Here is a 21,190-nt window from a genome sequence, read left to right on the forward strand (position 1 = left end):
GATAATGGCGCGCGCATCCGAGAGCTTGGTTGTCAGGGGTCGCACTTCGGAGATTCCAGGCCGACGGGCTGCACTCTCCGCTCGGCAACACGAAGGCAGCTGGCTGCCTGCAGGTCGCTGAGCTCCACTCAGCCACTAACCTCGCGTCACCAGGCTCTTCCCGAGGGGAGCGCCACAACACACTAAATCCCACTCGATTTGGAGGCGGAACACGCCAGGATTGGCCAAAGCCCAATCCAGTCCTCAGAATTGTCAAATAAAATCATCGACATGATACTATGACCCGCCTCTCAGCCTGTCATCTTAGACAAACTATGTTTTCAGTCTGAAACGGACTCATTATGCACGTGACGAACAGGTTCAGTTCGACTTTAAGAAGCTGCAACGGGGTGGGTGCTACAAATGAGAAGTGAAGAGTAATAAAACTTTAAACATACTCTACCTACACTAGAACCTTAGCCAACACCACTGCAGTGGGCAAGCCCACCCCCTTCTCTCTGAGGATGTGGAAGTGAATTGAAAAGCTGTAGTTCCTCGAATGGCCACTAGGCATCGGGGGCAGTAGGCATGTTAAAATGCCTGACTTTGTAACAGGATTAAACATCTTTCCAGTTAGGGGCGAAACACGGTTTTGGTCTATATAGCTAATTTCACCTTTTCATAACAACTGTTTATATAACTCGCCCGTTTGGAGTAAAATAGATTTTTTTTTTTTTTTTTTTTTTTTTTTTTCACCTTTGTTTATACAGGGAAAAAAGTCCCTTGAGAGCAAGCTCTCATTTTCAAGGGAGCCCTGTTACAGTAAAACATTTACAGTAAACACATGTTACCAGACAGACAGTTACAAACAAAGCAGAGGATACATCAAGTAAAACAAGAGCATACATTCTGTAGGGTATCCTCAAGGAGTGGTCTAAAAGAATTAAAGGAAATAAATTGGTCAAGTTTTAAAATGTTCTGGAGCTTGTTCCATCTGTCAGGGGCATAAAAAGAGAAAGCAGTCCTCCCTAGGTCCGTCCTTACTCGCGGAACAAACAATCTGATGTGCGATTGTGAACGTGTTCTGTAACATGTGTTACTCAGATTGATGAGCGATGACAGATAGGAGGGAAGCTTCCCTATCAGAGCTTTATAAATAAATAAGAGACAGTGTTGCTCCCTTCTAACTGACAGAGCGGGCCAACCCACTTTCTCATATAAAATACATCGATGCGTGAGAAATCTATCACCCGTTATAAAACGCAGGGCGCAGTGATACACCGCATCAACTGGCTTTAAGATAGCAGATGTGGCATGAGCATATACAACATCACCATAATCAAATACAGACAAAATTAAAGATTGAACAACGGTCTTTCTAGAATCAAATGAAAAACAGGCTTTATTCCTGTATAAAAACCAGATTTTTCTGCTCAATTTCTTAGTAAGGTGTTCCACATGGGTCTGGAAGGTTAACTTAGAATCCAGCCATAGGCCTAGATATTTATCTAGATGATAGAAAAGGGGGTGATTGACAGATCGCCTGTCCAGTGATCGTGCAGCTTGCCGATCACGGACCAATAGCAGGCGGAGCTGCGGCTCTGGGAAACCCCCATCATCTCACGTGAGGTGCGGAAGGACTCAACCCATTCCCTCCCCACTCTGCTGACGAAAAATCAAGATCGTGACACCCACCGTTTGAACTCCGCCAGGAAAACGAAATTTTATGGGATAGCTACGTCCATATTATTTAGGTCTATGGTCAAAAGCCTGTGTTCACAAATCAGTAAGTCCAGAGGGTGAAGTGGCCACTTTGACAGGGTCACCCATAGAGACACTGCGGAGCGCGTCATCATTCAGAAACCACACTCAAAACGGGGGAAAACAAAAACTCCTCCACCAATCCTGGCGTTCTCCCATAGAGACACTGCATGAAATAGGCCACGCCAATCACGGGGAAAATCGCTCCGTTCACTCCCATAGACCAGCATAATTTTCCTTGAATTAAAGCTGTTGTGTGGTGGGCTGCGCAGACAACAAATGTAAAAAATCACCAATTAATTTTTTTTTGTACTCCTGAGCAAAACAAGGAAGCCGTTGAGAAGAAAAATGTGGATCTAGCTGTCAAGGAAGTAAGTTGGAGTGTTCATCTTCCGTATATCTTTTTGTGCAACACGCAACCATGCACGCGACAGGAGAACGCCAGGATTGGAGGGGGGGTTTCTGTTTTCCCCCATTTTGGGTGTGGTTTCTGAATGATGACGCGCTCCGCCAATTCTTAATGGCTTCCTTGTTTTGCTCGGGAGTACAAAAAAACTTTAATTGGTGATTTTTTACATTTGTTGTCTGCGCAGCCCACCACACAACAGCTTTTAGCTATGTTTAATTCAAGGAAAATGACACTGGTGTATGGGAGTGAACGGAGCGATTTCCCCCGTGATGGGCGTGGCCTATTTCATGCAGTGTCTCTATGCCGTAGCCTTCTGACTGGCCCCTGTCACTATGTGTCTTGATCCCGATGTGACGAAGGTGACGCATTTAACCCATCAAGCCCTATGTCACTTCCACTCTGCCTCCGTCATCCACTACACTTGATTGACAAAGGAGGCTCATGCATGATCAGATGATCAGTTCAAGTGCTGGCATCCAGCACTTGAACAGGGCAGTCGCTTTCTTTCTCGCTCTCCCTTATCCCCCTTATCTCCCTTCTTTCCCTCTGCCTGCAACAATCACCCAGAGCAAACTTGCATTCGTCATCCCTCTGCTTCTGCTACCCGGAGCCAATCTTGCATTTGTCTCTTCGAAACTACAAATATGGATTATATGGCTGGTCTCTCGAAACGAAATCGATAAAATTATTGTGGGGTCCGGGGAACCCCCCCCCTCTGCCCAGACGGGACTTCACCGCGGGATACGGGAAGACAGCAGTCATTGACCCTAGGCTGCACGTCATGATAAACGAGATGAGCGGGGCAGTGAGTACTTGGACTATTGCGATTTCTGATCTGAATCGTAAAAATGGATTACTTCTTGAAGATATCACTGCCACTGCAGCGAAGTGTTTAAAACCGAGGATCAGGACTGACTCGTGTGAGGAATGTTGTTGATCCTACACCCACCGGGGAAAACCAAAACAACGGATTTAATCTGGCCACCTGCTAAGCCGTCAAGGACACTAGCAGCAAAACTCTCCTGACGCCTTGAGTGCAACCTGCGTCTCCAACGTCACGCCCCGACATCTGACGCCTGAACTCTGGACTAAATTGCCATCTCCACAGCAACGCTGTGTTTAGCCGGTGGAGGCTCAGACCTTACACACACACACAAACACTCATGGACCCTAAGGACTATAGGCCAACACACGGTCACGCACGCACTCCCCCAAACCCCCCCCCCCCTCCCGCCCCCCCTCCCCTAAACCCCACCCCCCGCCTCCAGCATTTCGTCTCCAACTGAGCTCTTCCCCCCCCAAACCCCCTGCCTTGTTACAGCTCTTGCATCATCCACCCCCCCCCCCCCCCCCACCCCCTCTTCCTCCGATATACATCCATCTGGCGCTGATGACAGCGAGCCACTTGCGTTGTTTGAGGAGCTAGTGCAACGGTGGCGCTGCGCACGTGGCGACCCGGCTGAGGGCAGTAGATGGTCCTTTGGAATCTGTACATATTGCAACAAATGTTTATGTACTGTATAATATTGAAGTGTGCCTTTATTACTTTCAAACTAGTAATAATGTATCTCAATTCTGAAGTGTGCCGTTATTACTAATCTCAAACTAGTAGTAATGATGTTGTAATTATCCACTACTGTCTGATGTGAACCAAAGTGCCCTTCTGGGACATGTATTAAACTGATTGATTGATTGATTGATTGAGAATGACACACGATGAGCTGATTTCTCACTGCACATGTCTGAGGATCGCATAATATGTCATCATCCTGTGACATCATCCCGTGACTTCATCCCCAGGGGTCTAATGTGTCCATATATCTAAAGTGAATACATCACAGTGAATAGCAGCGTTAGCGAAAGACACTGCTCTGACAAATTGTAACGAAGGTGGCGGGCTCCCGTCATCAATTTGCCTCCGTTGGATTGGAGACAAATCCATCCTCTTGGATTCTTTTTGCACGTCGAGAGGAGTCTCAACGTGTAAAATTAATCCAAGAGGTAGTGGCATGGATCAGAGGTGGTGGCATGGATCAGAGGTGGTGGCATGGATCAGAGGTAGTAGCATAGATCAGAGGTGGTGGCATAGATCAGAGGTGGTGGCATGGATCAGAGGTAGTGGCATAGATCAGAGGTGGTGGCATGGATCAGAGGTAGCAGCATAGATCAGAGGTAGTGACATGGATCAGAGGTAGCAGCATAGATCAGAGGTAGTGACATGGATCAGAGGTAGTGACATGGATCAGAAGTAGCAGCATGGATCAGAGGTAGCAGCATAGATCAGAGGTAGTGACATGGATCAGAGGTAGCAGCATAGATCAGAGGTAGTGACATGGATCAGAGGTAGCGACATGGATCAGAGGTAGCAGCATAGATCAGAGGTAGTGACATGGATCAGAGGTAGTGACATGGATCAGAGGTAGCAGCATGGATCAGAGGTAGCAGCATAGATCAGAGGTAGTGACATGGATCAGAAGTAGCAGCATGGATCAGAGGTAGCAGCATGGATCAGAGGTAGCAGCATAGATCAGAGGTAGTGACATGGATCAGAGGTAGTGACATGGATCAGAAGTAGCAGCATGGATCAGAGGTAGCAGCATGGATCAGAGGTAGCAGCATGGATCAGAGGTAGTGACATGGATCAGAGGTAGTGACATGGATCAGAGGTAGTAGCATGGATCAGAGGTAGCAGCATGGATCAGAAGTAGCAGCATGGATCAGAGGTAGTAGCATAGATCAGAGGTAGTGACATGGATCAGAGGTAGCAGCATGGATCAGAAGTAGCAGCATGGATCAGAGGTAGTAGCATAGATCAGAGGTAGTGACATGGATCAGAGGTAGCAGCATGGATCAGAGGTAGTAGCATAGATCAGAGGTAGTGACATGGATCAGAGGTAGCAGCATGGATCAGAAGTAGCAGCATGGATCAGAGGTAGTAGCATAGATCAGAGGTAGTGACATGGATCAGAGGTAGCAGCATGGATCAGAAGTAGCAGCATGGATCAGAGGTAGTAGCATAGATCAGAGGTAGTGACATGGATCAGAGGTAGTGACATGGATCAGAGGTAGCAGCATGGATCAGAGGTAGTGACATGGATCAGAGGTAGTGACATGGATCAGAGGTAGCAGCATGGATCAGAGGTAATGACATGGATCAGAGGTAGTGACATGGATCAGAGGTAGTGACATTGTTCAGAAGTAGCAGCATGGATCAGAGGTAGTGACATGGATCAGAGGTAGCAGCATGGATCAGAGGTAGTGACATGGATCAGAGGTAGCAGCATGGATCAGAGGTAGCAGCATGGATCAGAGGTGGTGGCATGGATCAGAGGTAGCAGCATGGATCAGAGGTAGTGACATGGATCAGAGGTAGTGACATGGATCAGAGGTAGCAGCATGGATCAGAGGTAGCAGCATGGATCAGAGGTAGTGACATGGATCAGAGGTAGCAGCATGGATCAGAGGTAGCAGCATGGATCAGAGGTAGCCGCATAGATCAGAGGTAGCAGCATGGATCAGAGGTAGCAGCATGGATCAGAGGTAGTGACATGGATCAGAGGTAGCAGCATGGATCAGAGGTAGCAGCATGGATCAGAGGTAGCAGCATGGATCAGAGGTAGCAGCATAGATCAGAGGTAGCAGCATGGATCAGAGGTAGCAGCATGGATCAGAGGTAGTGACATGGATCAGAGGTAGTGACATGGATCAGAGGTAGCAGCATGGATCAGAGGTAGTGACATGGATCAGAGGTAGTGACATGGATCAGAGGTAGTGACATGGATCAGAGGTAGCAGCATGGATCAGAGGTAGCAGGATGGATCAGAGGTAGTGGCATGGATCAGAGGTAGTGACATGGATCAGAGGTCGCGGCATGGATCAAATAGCGTGATCCTCCCACGCACTACGTCCTGCCGGTGAGACCCCTCGCTGTCAGGTGAAAAGAAGCGGCACATGTATCGGAGGAGGCACGTGCTAGTCTACGGCTCTCCCCAGATCAGCTACGACGACGGTGGAGCTACGACTGGGACAGCAGGGGGAATTGGCCAAGTACAATTGATAGTATTCTGTTACATCACCACACGGCCATCTTGGTAGGAAAATAACAGGTGATTGTAATCAATTAACAAGTGTATTGTAGCGCCATATTGGTGGGAAAATGCTTGTGACATCATGGGAATACTATGAATTGGGGAGAAAAGCGGAGAAAAATCTGGGAAAATAAATGAATAAAATAAAACAGTAAACACACACACACACATCTGAGTCAAACACACATACATACACATAATTTGTCAAACACCCCCTCTTTCTGACGCTGTGGTTCGGACCGTTTAATCACAATTTCTCATTCAAACAGATGACATCATAGACTGAGTAGCGTATGTATGAAGCACATGCTGGGTAGCTTCTAATAAGATCATGCTGGAGGAGGATGCCAGGCTTCCCTATTAGTATGCATATAGTGGTTTTGCCTGTCACAAGAAGTGCGGGGTGCACACACACACACACACACACACAGAGACAAACAGACACAGACAGTAAATACGACCTGAGCTTTGGACAGCGATGCAGCTGTCTCTAAGATATTATCCACTTGGCATCTCTCTGCAGCTGCACATGTTGATGACGGGAAGGAGGAATGAGATGATTAGACTGGGATGTGCCTATCTTCAGCCGGCCTGTCTGATGTGGCAGCAAAGTACAAGTCAAACCAACCATTTCTTAACTCAAACTAAGGGAAAATAACTAGACCACACAAACTACATCAGACAAAAGAAACAGAACAAAATTTGGATGGGTGAGGAGAGAGCGAGACTGGAATGGTCTGAAGGTCTCCTTAAGCCCAATGAGTGCACCGGGCCCAGATGCACCCAATCAGCCTAAGGACCCCAACATCAGGCAAGACAGGGCCAGGAGAGTGGGAGGGTCGTCGTCACACCACTTAATTATGAATAGTAGTTTAGCTCCATTTTTCATCTCCACAATTAATAACTGTATGATTAATCGTTGTAGACGCTTCTCATTTCATTTCAACTGATGTAGTTGTAAACAATCAAGCCAATGATATTCACCTTATGTTCAGACGTGGGGGTGGGGGCCAAATTCTTCCGGGTCGTGTTAACACTTCCGGCGGTCACGGTGCGAAATACAAATGAACGTCATGAAGAAGAGAGTTGTTTTTGTAGGACAGTGCAGGGGGTAAAACAGCCTACTACTTTGAGCTCGGTACACAGCCAGCAAGCGGAGTATCCACTGTAGCCAGGTCAGATAACGTTATCGTCGACAATGACGAGCACTTTCTTGTAAAACATACCTGGACTCCAACAAAGAAAGCTTCAGATGGTTTTCTCTCCTCCGAGCGCTCGAGCCACTTACGTCTATATAAGACCCGCAAACGTTAACGTAATTCCCTGGAATGCGAGAATTAACGAGCCAGTTATATGACATTGCATTCTTAGACATTGCCGTTTGCTTTTATTTGGTATGTTACATACAATTGGCTAAATTATTAGTTAATTCAGAGTTAGATTATATTGGAGCAGCCAGCCATTTTTATTTTTTATTTTTTGCCGGAAGTCGTCACACGACCACACAACCGGGTCAAATGGGCGTGGCTACATAAGGTGAATAAAGGTGCGTTCACACCGACCTATTAAAGTTTGTCGCTGGCGTCGAGTTTACATACAAAGTCAATGCAAACGAGCGATTGAGCGTATATTCGCCTGGGAGAATAATCGCTGGGCGTCCGAGCGGCAGAGACAGAGCGATAGGGAGAAAATACGCTCGTCGCTCAAGATGAAATATTCCAACTCGAGCGAAAATACGCTGGCATCAGTCGCTCGCTGTTCAATGCTGATTGGCTGCCGTGTGAGAGCGAGTCAAGGATCACTCTGGCTTGGAACAAACCGCTGGTTTATTGTGTGGCAACAAACCGCATTGACAGGCTGACAGCTGACATGAAGTGAAGTCTGTACTACCGGTATGCAGCTCGCATTAGGAGCACGCTGATAGGCTTAGCTTGTAAACAATGACGGTGGCTCGTAGTGGACAAACAGCATGACATTGCGTAACGTTATATCCCCCACATGTCCGTCATTTCGTGTGCCTGTTGATGAGCGATTTAAACAGAGCGACAGAGCGATTCCAAAGGGTTGACTTGAGCGACAGAGCGAAAAATAAATATCTCGGTGTGAACGCTCCTTAAGGCACCAAGACTCATAATCGTGGTATCATTTTGAACCATAATAGTGTCGCCCTTTTCAGGCCTGACAGTATTTGCACTGTGGTGCACTCTACAGTATAAGCCTAAGGGCTCCAGATGGACTTGTCAATGGAGAAGCCTACGGGGGTCAAAGGTCAAATGTGTCCAATGGTCATCATCCGTCATGGTGCTCTAGTGTTCGCCCTGCAGCCTGCAGCGCTTCCTCCCCAGCTGTCAATACGCAGACAAGAGTGATGAGTTGAGATGGCGGCGCTGAAGATGCATCACATGTCACAGGTGTCCTGTAGCATAATGGTTGTGTCGGCTCTAAGATAGCCGGAGCTGGACAGTAATGACGTTGTAAATGTCTCAAATGTCCGTTCATTGTCAGTGTTTGTCACGGCTCTAGTCGATCACATTTATGGGTGTGTTGTAAACATGCGAATGTGCCATTACCCCCCCCGGGCAAAGGAGATATACTGTGCAGGACCAGTGTCAACAAACACAGAGCCTGTGCCCACAGCTGCTCTGCTATTGCACCTGTGTTAGTGATGAGGACATTCATGACGGCCAAGGTATCTTCTACCATGTAAAGCCCATCACGCAAGCAGTGGCTCTGTCAATCTGACTGATGCATTAGAGAGACGTTTTGTGTCATTCAATCTTTTTGTGATCAAGTCAATTTGTATTTTTGCCTGGCTGCACAATTAATATAATAATAATAATAATAATAATAATAATAATAATAATAATAATAATAATAATAATAATAGAAACACTGTTGACTACTAGTGCAGTTTGCACATTGCGAGAGGGAGGCTGTACTTTTCTCATGAACAGAATCTCATATACAGCTTTGCAATTAAGGCTCTTTTATGCGGCACAGAATTCCTCGCCTAAACAAATCAATTTTCATACCAGAGAGAATATTTTCTATTGATTCAAACTGAGGAAATCGATCGTAAGCAAGTTATTACCCCTGCCACTCCTATTTCTTTGAAAACTTCTCTTAAGTGCTGAAGAAGGATCGCAATATTCATCCACAGAATGCCAAATAGATATATATATATATATATATATATATATTTATTTTTTTATCGTGCAGTTTTATAACTCTGTTTGCGTGTTATTGTCAGGACCGACAGATGGGCACGCTGTAATTCACCAAGACAGGGTTCCGGTTGTTTGTTTTATTTTGGACAGTGCTCCTGAGAAAACCTACGGCAGGTCACACTGTCAAACCTGAGGCAGACCAAGGAAGTGATTTATAGCTCTGTGAACACTCAGCAAAGTGGATGTGACATGGTGGGATGCATCAGTGGACTGAAATGGATCCGGCTTACCTAAACAAAGACGTACTGAGTACACAAATCTCTGGCATCCCAACAACGGCAGCGTTGATCCCAGGTTGACTTCCAGGGAATATGGAACAAGCTGACCCCCTCTTTGTTGCTTATCCTGCAGATTGCACCTCGAAGAGCAGCACAATCTCCCAGTGACATGGGAATCTGTCAAACGTGTTTGTGTCTTTAACTGTCACCTTTAGGAGACACTTTTACGGATGTGAAACTTCACCAAGTACACTTGTTTCAATTGGAGGAGACACCAGTGTTGGAGCGAGGAGAGAGACAAGACTGTTCTCTGGCCTCGGAATTTGTATTCACTCTAGGTTTTACAAAAGTGATGTAAATTTGATTATGACTTTACCAGGGATTGTGTGAAGATGGGAGTTATTTCTTTACTAATATCACATTTGTTTGAGAACTGATGGACAAGCTACATTGAAAACACCTTCAGTATACTACTACCGTAGTTCTAAACGTTCTTCTCATCGTCATCTATTTTGAAAAGGTCTCATTCACCTCTGTATGATGGTAACGCTCCCCACAGCCAATGAGTGGATGTGATTTCTCGGCCAAGTGAAGTTGCCGATTCTTCTGCTCGTTATTCATACCAGGGAGCCGTGAGTCAGAAGCCTGGGCGTGCAGGGGGAGGGGGAGGATGGGGGAGGATTGCATGTGTGATGATGTGTGCCAGTGGATTTCTGAATGTAATGTTTTAACCTGAACACACACACACACACACACACACACACACACACACACACACACACACCTTACCTGTGCCTGCTAGGGATGGGTATCGTTTTTTTCCTCAACTTTATAACCAACAGTTGGACAAATAAAAGAAAGATTTTTATTTTATTTTTTATTTTTTTTGGTTCATCCATCCAGTAAATCATTTGTAACAGACAAGGGTCTGTTAAGTCAATCGTCTTTGTTGCTGCTTTGGGTCTTCTTGAACATTGTCCATTTCTCCCATTTTTCTGTAATCTTTGTCATCTCAGTCGATATGTCAGTTTTTCCATCATGTAGATTTCCTCTACAATCTCCATCCATTGCCCCTGAGTGGGGGGGAGTCTACTTTTATATTTTTTATACTTTTAAGTCTTTAATTTAGTAGTCTCGCTTGCCAGCCTCCCCTCCCTTCCGGGAGAGGAGTCTGGCATCGCTGGTCTACATCCTAGAATTGCTCTGTTTGGTTTAACCAATCACACTCGTCTTGGGCGGGGCTTAGCGGCAGTGCCCTTGGAAAATAGTTTCCAACAATCAAAATCTTCGTCAAAACTTTACATTTTCAGCGTGTAGCAACGAGCTAGCGTGTTTCCGCCGTTAGCTTGCTAGCTGTAGTTTTCACTTCGGCTAGCCGGGGACATTTACAGTGACACACAGGGAGGAGGGAGCGGAAGTCGCTCTGATTGACATGGTCAGAGCCAATGACAGAGCTTGTTAAGCGGGGAGTGGAAATCCGGCAGCGACTGAAATGGTCGCCTCCAATGGGAGAGCAGCTGTAGAGCAGGGGAGGGCCTATGCCAAGTGTTGATGGAAATTGATAAGACCAGCCCTTTGCTCATCCTCTGAATACATTCATTCCTGTCCTCTTTTTGCACACTTGAGAGTCCTTAATTCTTGGGCAACATTCAACAGGAAGTCCTTGAACCTCTTCAGGCCCACACATCCGTAGATCTTCTGTTGGAAGGTGTTCTGAGATGGAGGTAGTGATGTTGGCTCTTCTGCTGGTTCTGGTGCAGGCGAGTTGGGGAAGAAGCTCTGATAAGTGCAGTTTACTAGAGTGGCCAGCCACCTGCTCTGATCATGGAGACAGGTCAGGTGAGTCACTAGTGGAGCTGTGGGCGATTGTAAGTCTGTCTGCTGCTCACAGACACGTGTCAAATGTGGTAAGAAAGCTTGAACATATGTGTAAATGCTGGCTAATCTCTCTGATGGGACTAAAGCGGAGATGTTGGTGTCAGGGATGTTGTTAATTGTTGTGTTGCAGAAAAGTTCGGAGATGTCTCCTTGTGTGGTCTTCTGCAAAACAAGGGGGGGGGGGGATCAGATTGTAATTAAGATGCACATCTGTTAGAGTGGCATTAATATTAAGCATTAGTAGAAATGGTAAGATACAGAGTTTGAATGACTGAAGAACCACATTGTATGAGATTTGCCCCAGCAAATTGAAATACTGCAGTTATTTGTACTCACATATATTCGGATGAGATCAACAGATTGCTTATGTATGAGTGTGGTTAGCTTCAAAGTCTGTTGTAGAGAATTCCCACACGGTTGGTTTCTGCACGGTGGGACAGTTCTTGTTGAATCAACAGCCGTAACCAGCAGAAGAGAGAGTGATGCTGAGGAGAACAGGCTGTCAGTTAACCAGCAGACGAGAGAGTGATGCTGAGAACGGGCTGTCAGTTAAGATTCTCACACATCACATCAATGAAGAGAACTTCATTTTGTGTCTTACAATCTGCAGTAGGATCAAAAACATCTCAAACTAGAATTGAGCGCGCTCAATTCTAGGGTGGGTATCTAAGACGAGGAACTGAGCATTGCGCACTCAATTCTAGAACCAAGTGGCATTTGGGTGTTTCTAACTTTTGCCCTTAACTCACCCTTCGCCCTGATCCTGAGATTTGTGACAAACATGAATATATAATGTAGAGGTAGAGGCTATACATACCGTGTGTGATAAACACGAACAGTGAGGCCATGGGTATAGGAGCACTGGGGTTAATTTCCGTTGACTGTAGAGGCTAGCAAAGTAACTTCACCGGCCCTACTTATATCCTCAGCAGGGAAGGATTTATGACATCACTGATGATGTCAGAATGTCTATGACATAATCATGACATCAGTATCATGACATCATCAGTGGTGTCATAGATCACTGATGATGTCAGTTATAGCGACAGGGGAAGGAGGGTCCGCCTGAGGGAGGTCCGTGTGCTGGCACTTATGACTGATGATGTCATACATTATATGCTAATTAAGTCATAGATACTGCCCCTCCCTAATATTTACCCTAGGAGGTATGACATCGGTGTTCCCTGATGTTTTTTGATGATGTCACTAATGCAGAAACTGACCTCCATTCCATTGTTATGTCATCCACTCCATTGATATTGGTTTTGTGGACCAAAATTGATTTTGTGGACCGACCAACCAACCAACTATCCATCATCGCTGATGACATCACTGCTCCCTAATGTTGTCCCTATCCATTCCATTGGGATGTCATCCACTCGTTGACATTGATATTGTGGACCAACATTTTTTGGTGGACCAACATTTAGATTTTGTGGACTGACATTTTGTGGTGGACCGTTCGACAGTGACTTATAGAGCTGCTGCCCAGCTTTACTGGCCGCAGTACTGTAAGTATGGGTGATTGTATGGTTGAGTGTGGATATAACTGATCATTTATATTTTGTTTAACTATATGTATTTGCAAAACACCATGAACACTATTCTTATCCTGAGCTATAGTATATTTGAAAACACAATCATGAAAACTGCAAAATATGGGACCTTTAATTATCTCAAGGAATACTGTTTGCAAAATTAACCTAGCCAAATAGCATGCTGCTAGTTGTCTGATGTGAGTATGTTGGGTCTTCTGAGCGAAGCGCTCAACCTGCTAAGTCATTTTTGTCACTGAGGGGTGTGACGGCTGCCGGGTGTTAAGTCTCTGCCCGGGCGTGGGGTGTGACGGCTGCCGGGTGTTAAGTCTCTGCCCGGGCGTGGGGTGTTAAGTCTCTGCCCGGGCGTGGGGTGTGACGGCTGCCGGGTGTTAAGTCTCTGCCCGGGCGTGGGGTGTGACGGCTGCCGGGTGTTAAGTCTCTGCCCGGGCGTGGGGTGTGACGGCTGCCGGGTGTTAAGTCTCTGCCCGGGCGTGGGGTGTGACGGCTGCCGGGTGTTAAGTCTCTGCCCGGCCGCGGGGTCGAGCAGCCACCCGGGGTTCAGGGCGAATTAAAGTGCGACAGTTTGACCAGGTTGTCCACAGAGTTAAGTACTGGGTGAGAAGAGTAGATACAGGCCTAGTGTCCCCCTAGTGTCAGAACCAGGTATTCCTCCTCATTCAAAGACAACACCAAACCCATCGTCTGATTAAGCTTCTTCTGACCATCGTCAGTGATATTACAAAGGAGGGAAAAACAAACAAAGGAGGATCAAGGTGACACAAATGTTTAATTACAGGGACAATTAAATACGCTTGATAATTCTGGGGTTATAGAGTGGATATTTTATCACTCTCTGTGTATTGTGAGCTTGTTTGCTTCCAGGCAGTGACTTACTGTAACCCCTTACCTTCAAGAGAAAACAGTTAAGTCCATGTAAAGCAAAAATAAGTACATTTTGAATTTGTCACATTTTTTTTTTATTAACCACCCAGCCAAATTTGAATGATTAAAAATGTATAAAGTAAATAAAATTAGGTCTCAAAAACAAAAACAAAAAGCAGTGCAGTATTCTCTGCTCTGAAACTCTGGGTGCATGCCGGCTGAAGTGTCACCAGTGCCCCCCCTCCCCCCCCTCCACACACACACACACACACACACACACACACACACACACACACACACACACACACACACACACCCCAGCCCTGCCCAAGTTGATACTAGAGGCATATTTTGAATTTCCAGAGTATTGGCACTTATAGCATTCATATAGTGTTATTGGAGGGGGCCATGATAAGTACGTCTATGACTCCATTACATCATTGAGACACCACTTAACACGTTCACTGCCAAGGACGTGTTAACACGTTTTCAGAATCCAGCTGTTGACTGCCAACGACGTGTTAACACGTTTTCAGAATCGATTTTTTTTTTTTGACGGTGGGACGTTGATCTAACCCTTTTACGTCTCCTACACCAGAATTGGAGGTATTGAATGTGTATAATCTATTTTACCGACCCACTGAGTGTCGACATGTCTCTCCACAGTAGAAAGAGGCGACCCAAAACTGGAGGGAAAAGCGCGAGGAAGCCGTTCTCATACTGTAAAATTGATGGCGAAAACGCTTTCACTTTCGCGCTGATGCACAGCGGTGGCAACGGTGGGGGGTTCCAAGAATAGATTGGATGCACACTTTGAAACACGCAGCATAAATATGACCAGAATCGCATCAAAGCTCTCAACCAAAACTCCACGAAACGAGCGAGTCCACCCAGACTTCCTCAAACAGCGGCCGCGCAAACAGGCAGCAGCCAGGCAGCAGCAACTTCGTTGTGACACGCCCGCTGGAGAGCCAGGGAGGCAGGAGGAGAACACACACGGAGGGAGGAGTTGGAAGCAGAGGGGGGTTTCCTGCTGTTATGGAGGAAATTACTGTTCAAAACTATTGTTTAGATGTCTGACTCTTACTGATGCCAAAAATGAATGGTTAAAGTGACTGTTCTATCGAATTTCACAAAAAGCCGTTTATCTCTGAATAATTTTTCTGACGCTGAAACCATGCTGTATTCAACTGCTAATGCTTACATAACTACTAACTCTACAAACTAACTCTTTTAGACAGAGAAAGCACACATTCTATTAGTTCTTTTGAGATATTGTGTGTTCACAAAATCTTAGCAGAAAAGAATCCTCGGGTCTTGAAAGATGAGCCAGAATCCTCAAAAAAACCCTCTGGCAGAAGCTAACTACAGTAAAAAAAAAAAAACGTCTGGCAGTGAATGTGTTAAAGGTGCCTGGAAGTGATGTTTTTGTGTTAAAATAGGCCTAAAACAGCTCTATATTCCGTTACTTAGGAATGACTATAATAGTATTATAGCGTCTTTTTATGACGAGTCCCACAGTGCTTCTGTTCTGCTGCACAGAGCAGAGAAAGTTTCAGGGTTGCCACCACCTTTTATCCAATCAGGAGGCAGAGAGGCGGGCCTCTGTGTGCATCGACAATGGGAGGGGGACTGCTCACTGATGTCTGAAAAACGAACCCTAAGAATCCAGTCAAACTGGGCAAATCGCTGACAGCACCTTTAAAAAATCCTGAACACAAAAATGGTGAAAAATATGGTCTAACGTCACATGTAATGTGTTTAGAAACAAATCTCACAATTTGCTGTACAGGGACTTTAACATTTTCTATTCCTACAATCAGCCATGCCATCTTCCTCATTGGTAATGTTGTTTTTACCTGATTGTTCTGCCTGATGCGATCCAGACATGAATACAAGACACATGCAGTGTCTCCTATATAAATTCACTGCCCGAAAACCAGGCACAACATAGAGCAACATAGAGTCAGTGAGTGGAGTTTGGACAAAATATGTGCAAGTATTTTTTTGGCCTGTTCTTTTGCTGCTCGCTGCTATGCAAAGCTACTGATGCTGCTGTGGTCTGTCATCTCTGTGAGCCACTCAACCTGATCTCACTCTGCCCCCTTGTGGGTGCGTGCAGCCATCTGTCAGCAAATGGCTGTCACTCCACGCACCGCTGGCTGAGAGACACAGATGTGGGGCAATGCATCATAATACCCCCAGATGAATGAGCGATCAGGCGACTGCCTTCCGCGCCTGGCTTCAGCGACAGACCGAGTCACCATTGTCTCCGCCTCGTCACAGGTCGCCCGCTGTGCCTCGTCACAGGTCGCCCGCTGTGCCTCGTCACAGGTCGCTCGCTGTGCCTCGTCACAGGTCGCCCGCTGTGCCTCGTCGCAGGTCGCTCGCTGTGCCTCGTCACAGGTCACAGGTCGCTCGCTGTGCCTCGTCACAGGTCACAGGTCGCTCGCTGTGCCTCGTCACAGGTCGCCCGCTGTGCCTTGTCACAGGTCACAGGTCGCTCGCTGTGCCTCGTCACAGGTCACAGGTCGCTCGCTGTGCCTCGTCACAGGTCGCCCGCTGTGCCTCGTCACAGGTCGCTCGCTGTGCCTCGTCACAGGTCACAGGTCGCTCGCTGTGCCTCGTCACAGGTCACAGGTCGCTCGCTGTGCCTCGTCACAGGTCGCTCGCTGTGCCTCGTCACAGGTCGCTCGCTGTGCCTCGTCACAGGTCACAGGTCGCTCGCTGTGCCTGGTCACAGGTCGCTCGCTGGTACCTGCAGTCTGCATTTGCCGTGGGTTTGTGCCGACATCCTTTCCAGTGTCTAAACTGGGATGTCCAGAGACAATGAAGAGAATAAAGAGATGTCCTGGCTTTCAAAGAGAAAAGGAGGATTAAAAATGCATGGAGGTGTTTTCTCATTATAGAGCCATCAATGGGCGCCGTGACAATACAATTTCACATCATGGAAATGAATGAGGCCGGGCTCATCCATTATGCAAGCCCATTGGCTGCTTGTCCAGGACGGCCATTGTGTCATCTCTAAATAGACCTGAAGCCAGGTAGCCAGGTAGCCAGGTAGCCAGGTAGCCAGGTAGGGTCACCAAGAACCTGCTGCTGCATTCTGTCAAACAAGTGTTGGCTGCTCTCCGGCAGCAGCCTCTCTCTTATCTGCCTCTCTGGGTTAAGCCCCCGTCTACATTAGCACTTTTGCTTTTCCAAGTGAAATGTAGGTCATTCATTTTGTAACGGTCTACTGACTGAGTCATTCATTTTGTAACAGTATATACTGACTGAGTCATTCATTTTGTAACAGTATATACTGACTGAGTCATTCATTTTGTAACCGTATACTGACTGAGTCATTCATTTTGTAACAGTATATACTGACTGAGTCATTCATTTAAACATTTTGTAACAGTATATACTGACTGAGTCATTCATTTAAACATTTTGTAACAGTATATACTGACTGAGTCATTCATTTTGTAACCGTATACTGACTGAGTCATTCATTTTGTAACAGTATATACTGACTGAGTCATTCATTTTGTAACAGTATATACTGACTGAGTCATTCATTTTGTAACCGTATACTGACTGAGTCATTCATTTTGTAACAGTATATACTGACTGAGTCATTCATTTTGTAACAGTATACTGACTGAGTCATTCATTTTGTAACAGTATATACTGACTGAGTCATTCATTTTGTAACAGTATATACTGACTGAGTCATTCATTTTGTAACAGTATATACTGACTGAGTCATTCATTTTGTAACAGTATATACTGACTGAGTCATTCATTTTGTAACAGTATATAGACGGTTTTCACGGAATGGTCAGTCCTGCACTTGAATGTTTTTTTTCTCTTTTATGTCCATAGCAAACACTGCAACAGGAAGTGAGCGGGGGTTCATTGTAGAATGTTTCTGTTCTCAAGTTAAAACCGTCTATACTGACTGAGTCATTCATTTTGTAACAGTATACTGACTGAGTCATTCATTTGTAACAGTATACTGACTGAGTCATTCATTTTGTAACAGTATATACTGACTGAGTCATTCATTTAAACATTTTGTAACAGTATATACTGACTGAGTCATTCATTTTGTAACAGTATATACTGACTGAGTCATTCATTTAAACATTTTGTAACAGTATATACTGACTGAGTTATTCATTTTGTAACAGTATATACTAAGTCATTCATTTTGTAACAGTATAAACTGACTGAGTCATTCATTTAAACATTTTGTAACAGTATATACTGACTGAGTCATTCATTTTGTAACAGTATACTGACTGAGTCATTCATTTTGTAATCGTATACTGACTGAGTCTTTCATTTAAACATTTTGTAACAGTATATACTGACTGAGTCATTCATTTTGTAACAGTATACTGACTGAGTCATTCATTTTGTAATCGTATACTGACTGAGTCATTCATTTTGTAACAGTATACTGACTGAGTCATTCATTTTGTAACAGTATATACTGACTGAGTCATTCATTTTGTAACAGTATACTGACTGAGTCATTCATTTTGTAACAGTATACTGACTAAGTCATTCACTTTGTAACAGTATATACTGACTGAGTCATTCATTTTGTAACAGTATACTGACTGAGTCATTCATTTTGTAACAGTATATACTGACTGAGTCATTCATTTTGTAACAGTATACTGACTGAGTCATTCATTTTGTAACAGTATACTGACTGAGTCATTCATTTTGTAATCGTATACTGACTGAGTCATTCATTTTGTAACCGTATACTGACTGAGTCATTCATTTTGTAACAGTACTTATGATAGAAAGTATATTGTGTATCGCCATTCAGCCTAAATATAGCGAGATATGATTTTTGGTCCATATCGCCCAGCCCTACAAGCCGAGTAGGAAACCTTGAGCAGCCCTACAGGCCGAGTAGGAAACATTGAGCAGCCCTACAGGCCGAGTCAGTCTAAAGGAAACCTTGACCGCACTCGTCTAGATTTAGATCTAGATTTAGATCTAGATCTAGACGAGTGACGCTGGGTGTAACGGGTGTAACCCTCTTTTCCCCATTTGTCCGTTTGTGCTTGCGGTTTATCTCAATTTCCTCCGGCGTGCGCTACAGCAACACTGATTAAGTTTCTGCAGAGCTCCGTCACCTGACAACTCTTTCTTTGTTCGCTCACACCTCTGGATGTGGTGTTTATTACCCCCGCGGCCGCCCGTCTTCCCAATCTGTTGGCGAGAGTCTTATCGACTTACTTTGGGGCTTGGTTTTTATTCAGCTCTCAGTCAGAAAGCATAGTGACAGAGTATCAGCGCTGGGCCGCTTTCATTATGATGCTATTCTGCCCTGACCCAGCTTGGGGCTTTGCTGTATCCGTGTTTGTCTGTGTGAAATCTGAAGCCGCATTCTGTCACCTTGCCACTCGTCCACTGCCAATTTACATGATGGGCTGAGCTCTTGTGCCTGTGTGTAGGTGTGTGTGTGTGTGTGTGTGTGTGTGTGTGTGTGTGTGTGTGTGTGTGTGTGTGTGTGTGTGTGTGTGTGTGTGTGTGTGTATGTGTGTGTAGGTGTGTGTAGGTGTGTGTGTGTGTGTGTCAATACTCTCTTTCAGCTACCAGTCTATCTATTTACACTGTCCGATATTATTAGCCTAGCTGGTGAGTATTTTGTGACAGTGCTGTAACACTTCCTTTGTGCTTTATATGCTTATGTAACAGGCTCCTCCTCCTGACGAGATGCATCAAGGTCTATCGATGCTCATTAACAAGCATTCATTATTTAGAACACCTTCAAACACTTTTATGTGGCATCATTATATTATTCACTCTGTCTCATACAATTGCATGGCCGTGTAACATACAGCATACTGTATGATGCCTCCAAGCAGGGCTTAAAAGGGAAAATGTAAATGCATAATGTATGTAAATGTAACGTAACGGTTTATGCCTTTAAAAATAGTACAACTTTGAAATACTGCCAAACGTATCTTTTTTTTCAAATAAGAGAGCGTTAAAAAGGAGAGGGAAACCGTTGTTGGTTGCAGTCATGCAACCAACGTGTTCTGGTGAGTTGCTGGCATCTCACAACACATTTTTAATATTAGAACAACAAATGTGTTGCCAGCCAAATAGGTCAGATGCATAGAGCTGGTGGCCTCTTTTTTTCTTCTTCTTCTTGTTGTTTTACCCATCCCACAATGCAAGGCAGGAAAAGATTCAACGTCTATCTACCATCCAGGGCCGCTGCTGGCCATTTGGGTGCCCTAAGCGTAATTGTTTTGTGGTGCTGTTTGAAGCCCAATTTGGGCCGTTTGAAGCCAGATTTGGGCTGTTTGAAGCCAGATTTGGGCCGTTTGAAGCCCGATTTGGGTCGTTTGAAGCCAGATTTGGGCCGGTTGAAGCCAGATTTGGGCCGTTTGAAGCCCAATTTGGGCCGAGTCCAATTTTACAATGAGATGCACCCACTTTAACCCTGAATAAAGTAATAAAACCACTAGTAAACCAGTAGGCGGCGCCTGGCCTGCTGTTCAGTGAGTGGCCTGACTGAGGGCACCAAAAAAAAAAAAAAAAAAATATTATTATTATTATTTTTTTGGTGCCCTCAGTCACATGATGCCCTACGCAGTCTGCGTACTCTGCGTATAGGGTGCGGCGGCCCTGCTACCATCACACCAGCATTTGTGTCCAAGTAGGCTACTTTTGGCCATTTGATAGAATCCTGAAAACATGAATCAAATGCTTCTTTTCTCTTTTCTCAGGTGGTGCTGGTTTTCGCTCTCAGCATCGGCGCCCTTGTAATATACTTCATAGATTCCTCTGAGTAAGTATTTCTGTTAACGTCATGATAACGAGACCGCTTTTGAACGCATTGATACCTGATGCAGCATTTGCGTGTATATCCCTCATTTGTGTGTGTATCCCTTTAAGACCGGTCTTAAAGGGATACACACACAAATGCTGCATCAGGTATCAATGGGTTAATGCACATGTCACAATAAGCTTCTGTGGTTTCTTCTGAAAGCTCTGCTCTCAGGCTGAACTTCCTCATCTGTGTGTCTGGGATCAGATCCACTGTATGGGGTAACTGAAAATATAAAGCCACCTGAAGATACTAGTTTGGACGTCAGCTGTTACATGACCTTAAAAAGCTTGTTGAAAATAATGAGGTGCATTGTGGGATGTGCTGCTGCTGGTTTGATCCCTCTGACCCTGAGTGTGC

The 21,190-nt window shown here is 45.2% G+C and overlaps 2 protein-coding genes across 2 annotated transcripts in view; one reads left to right on the forward strand and one right to left on the reverse strand.

The window, feature by feature from the left end:
• LOC310775517 (calcium-activated potassium channel subunit alpha-1a-like) overlaps nt 1–21,190 on the forward strand; it is a gene marked incomplete at both ends in the record, with an annotated part of 120,672 nt that overhangs the window by 38,179 nt on the left and 61,303 nt on the right. The window contains 1 exon segment of the mRNA XM_083635679.1: nt 20,730–20,791. Within this exon segment, the coding sequence (XP_083491805.1) occupies nt 20,730–20,791 (62 nt within the window).
• LOC310774863 (uncharacterized protein) lies at nt 11,279–12,794 on the reverse strand (the record flags this gene model as incomplete). The annotated part of the gene is made up of 3 exons (XM_083634991.1): nt 11,279–11,722; nt 11,897–11,984; nt 12,784–12,794. The coding sequence occupies 3 exons, from the start codon at nt 12,792–12,794 to the stop codon at nt 11,279–11,281; spliced, it is 543 nt and encodes a 180-aa protein (XP_083491117.1).

This window comes from Poromitra crassiceps (genome assembly GCF_964638095.1).
Source record: "Poromitra crassiceps genome assembly, chromosome: 4".
Taxonomy (NCBI): domain Eukaryota; kingdom Metazoa; phylum Chordata; class Actinopteri; order Beryciformes; family Melamphaidae; genus Poromitra; species Poromitra crassiceps.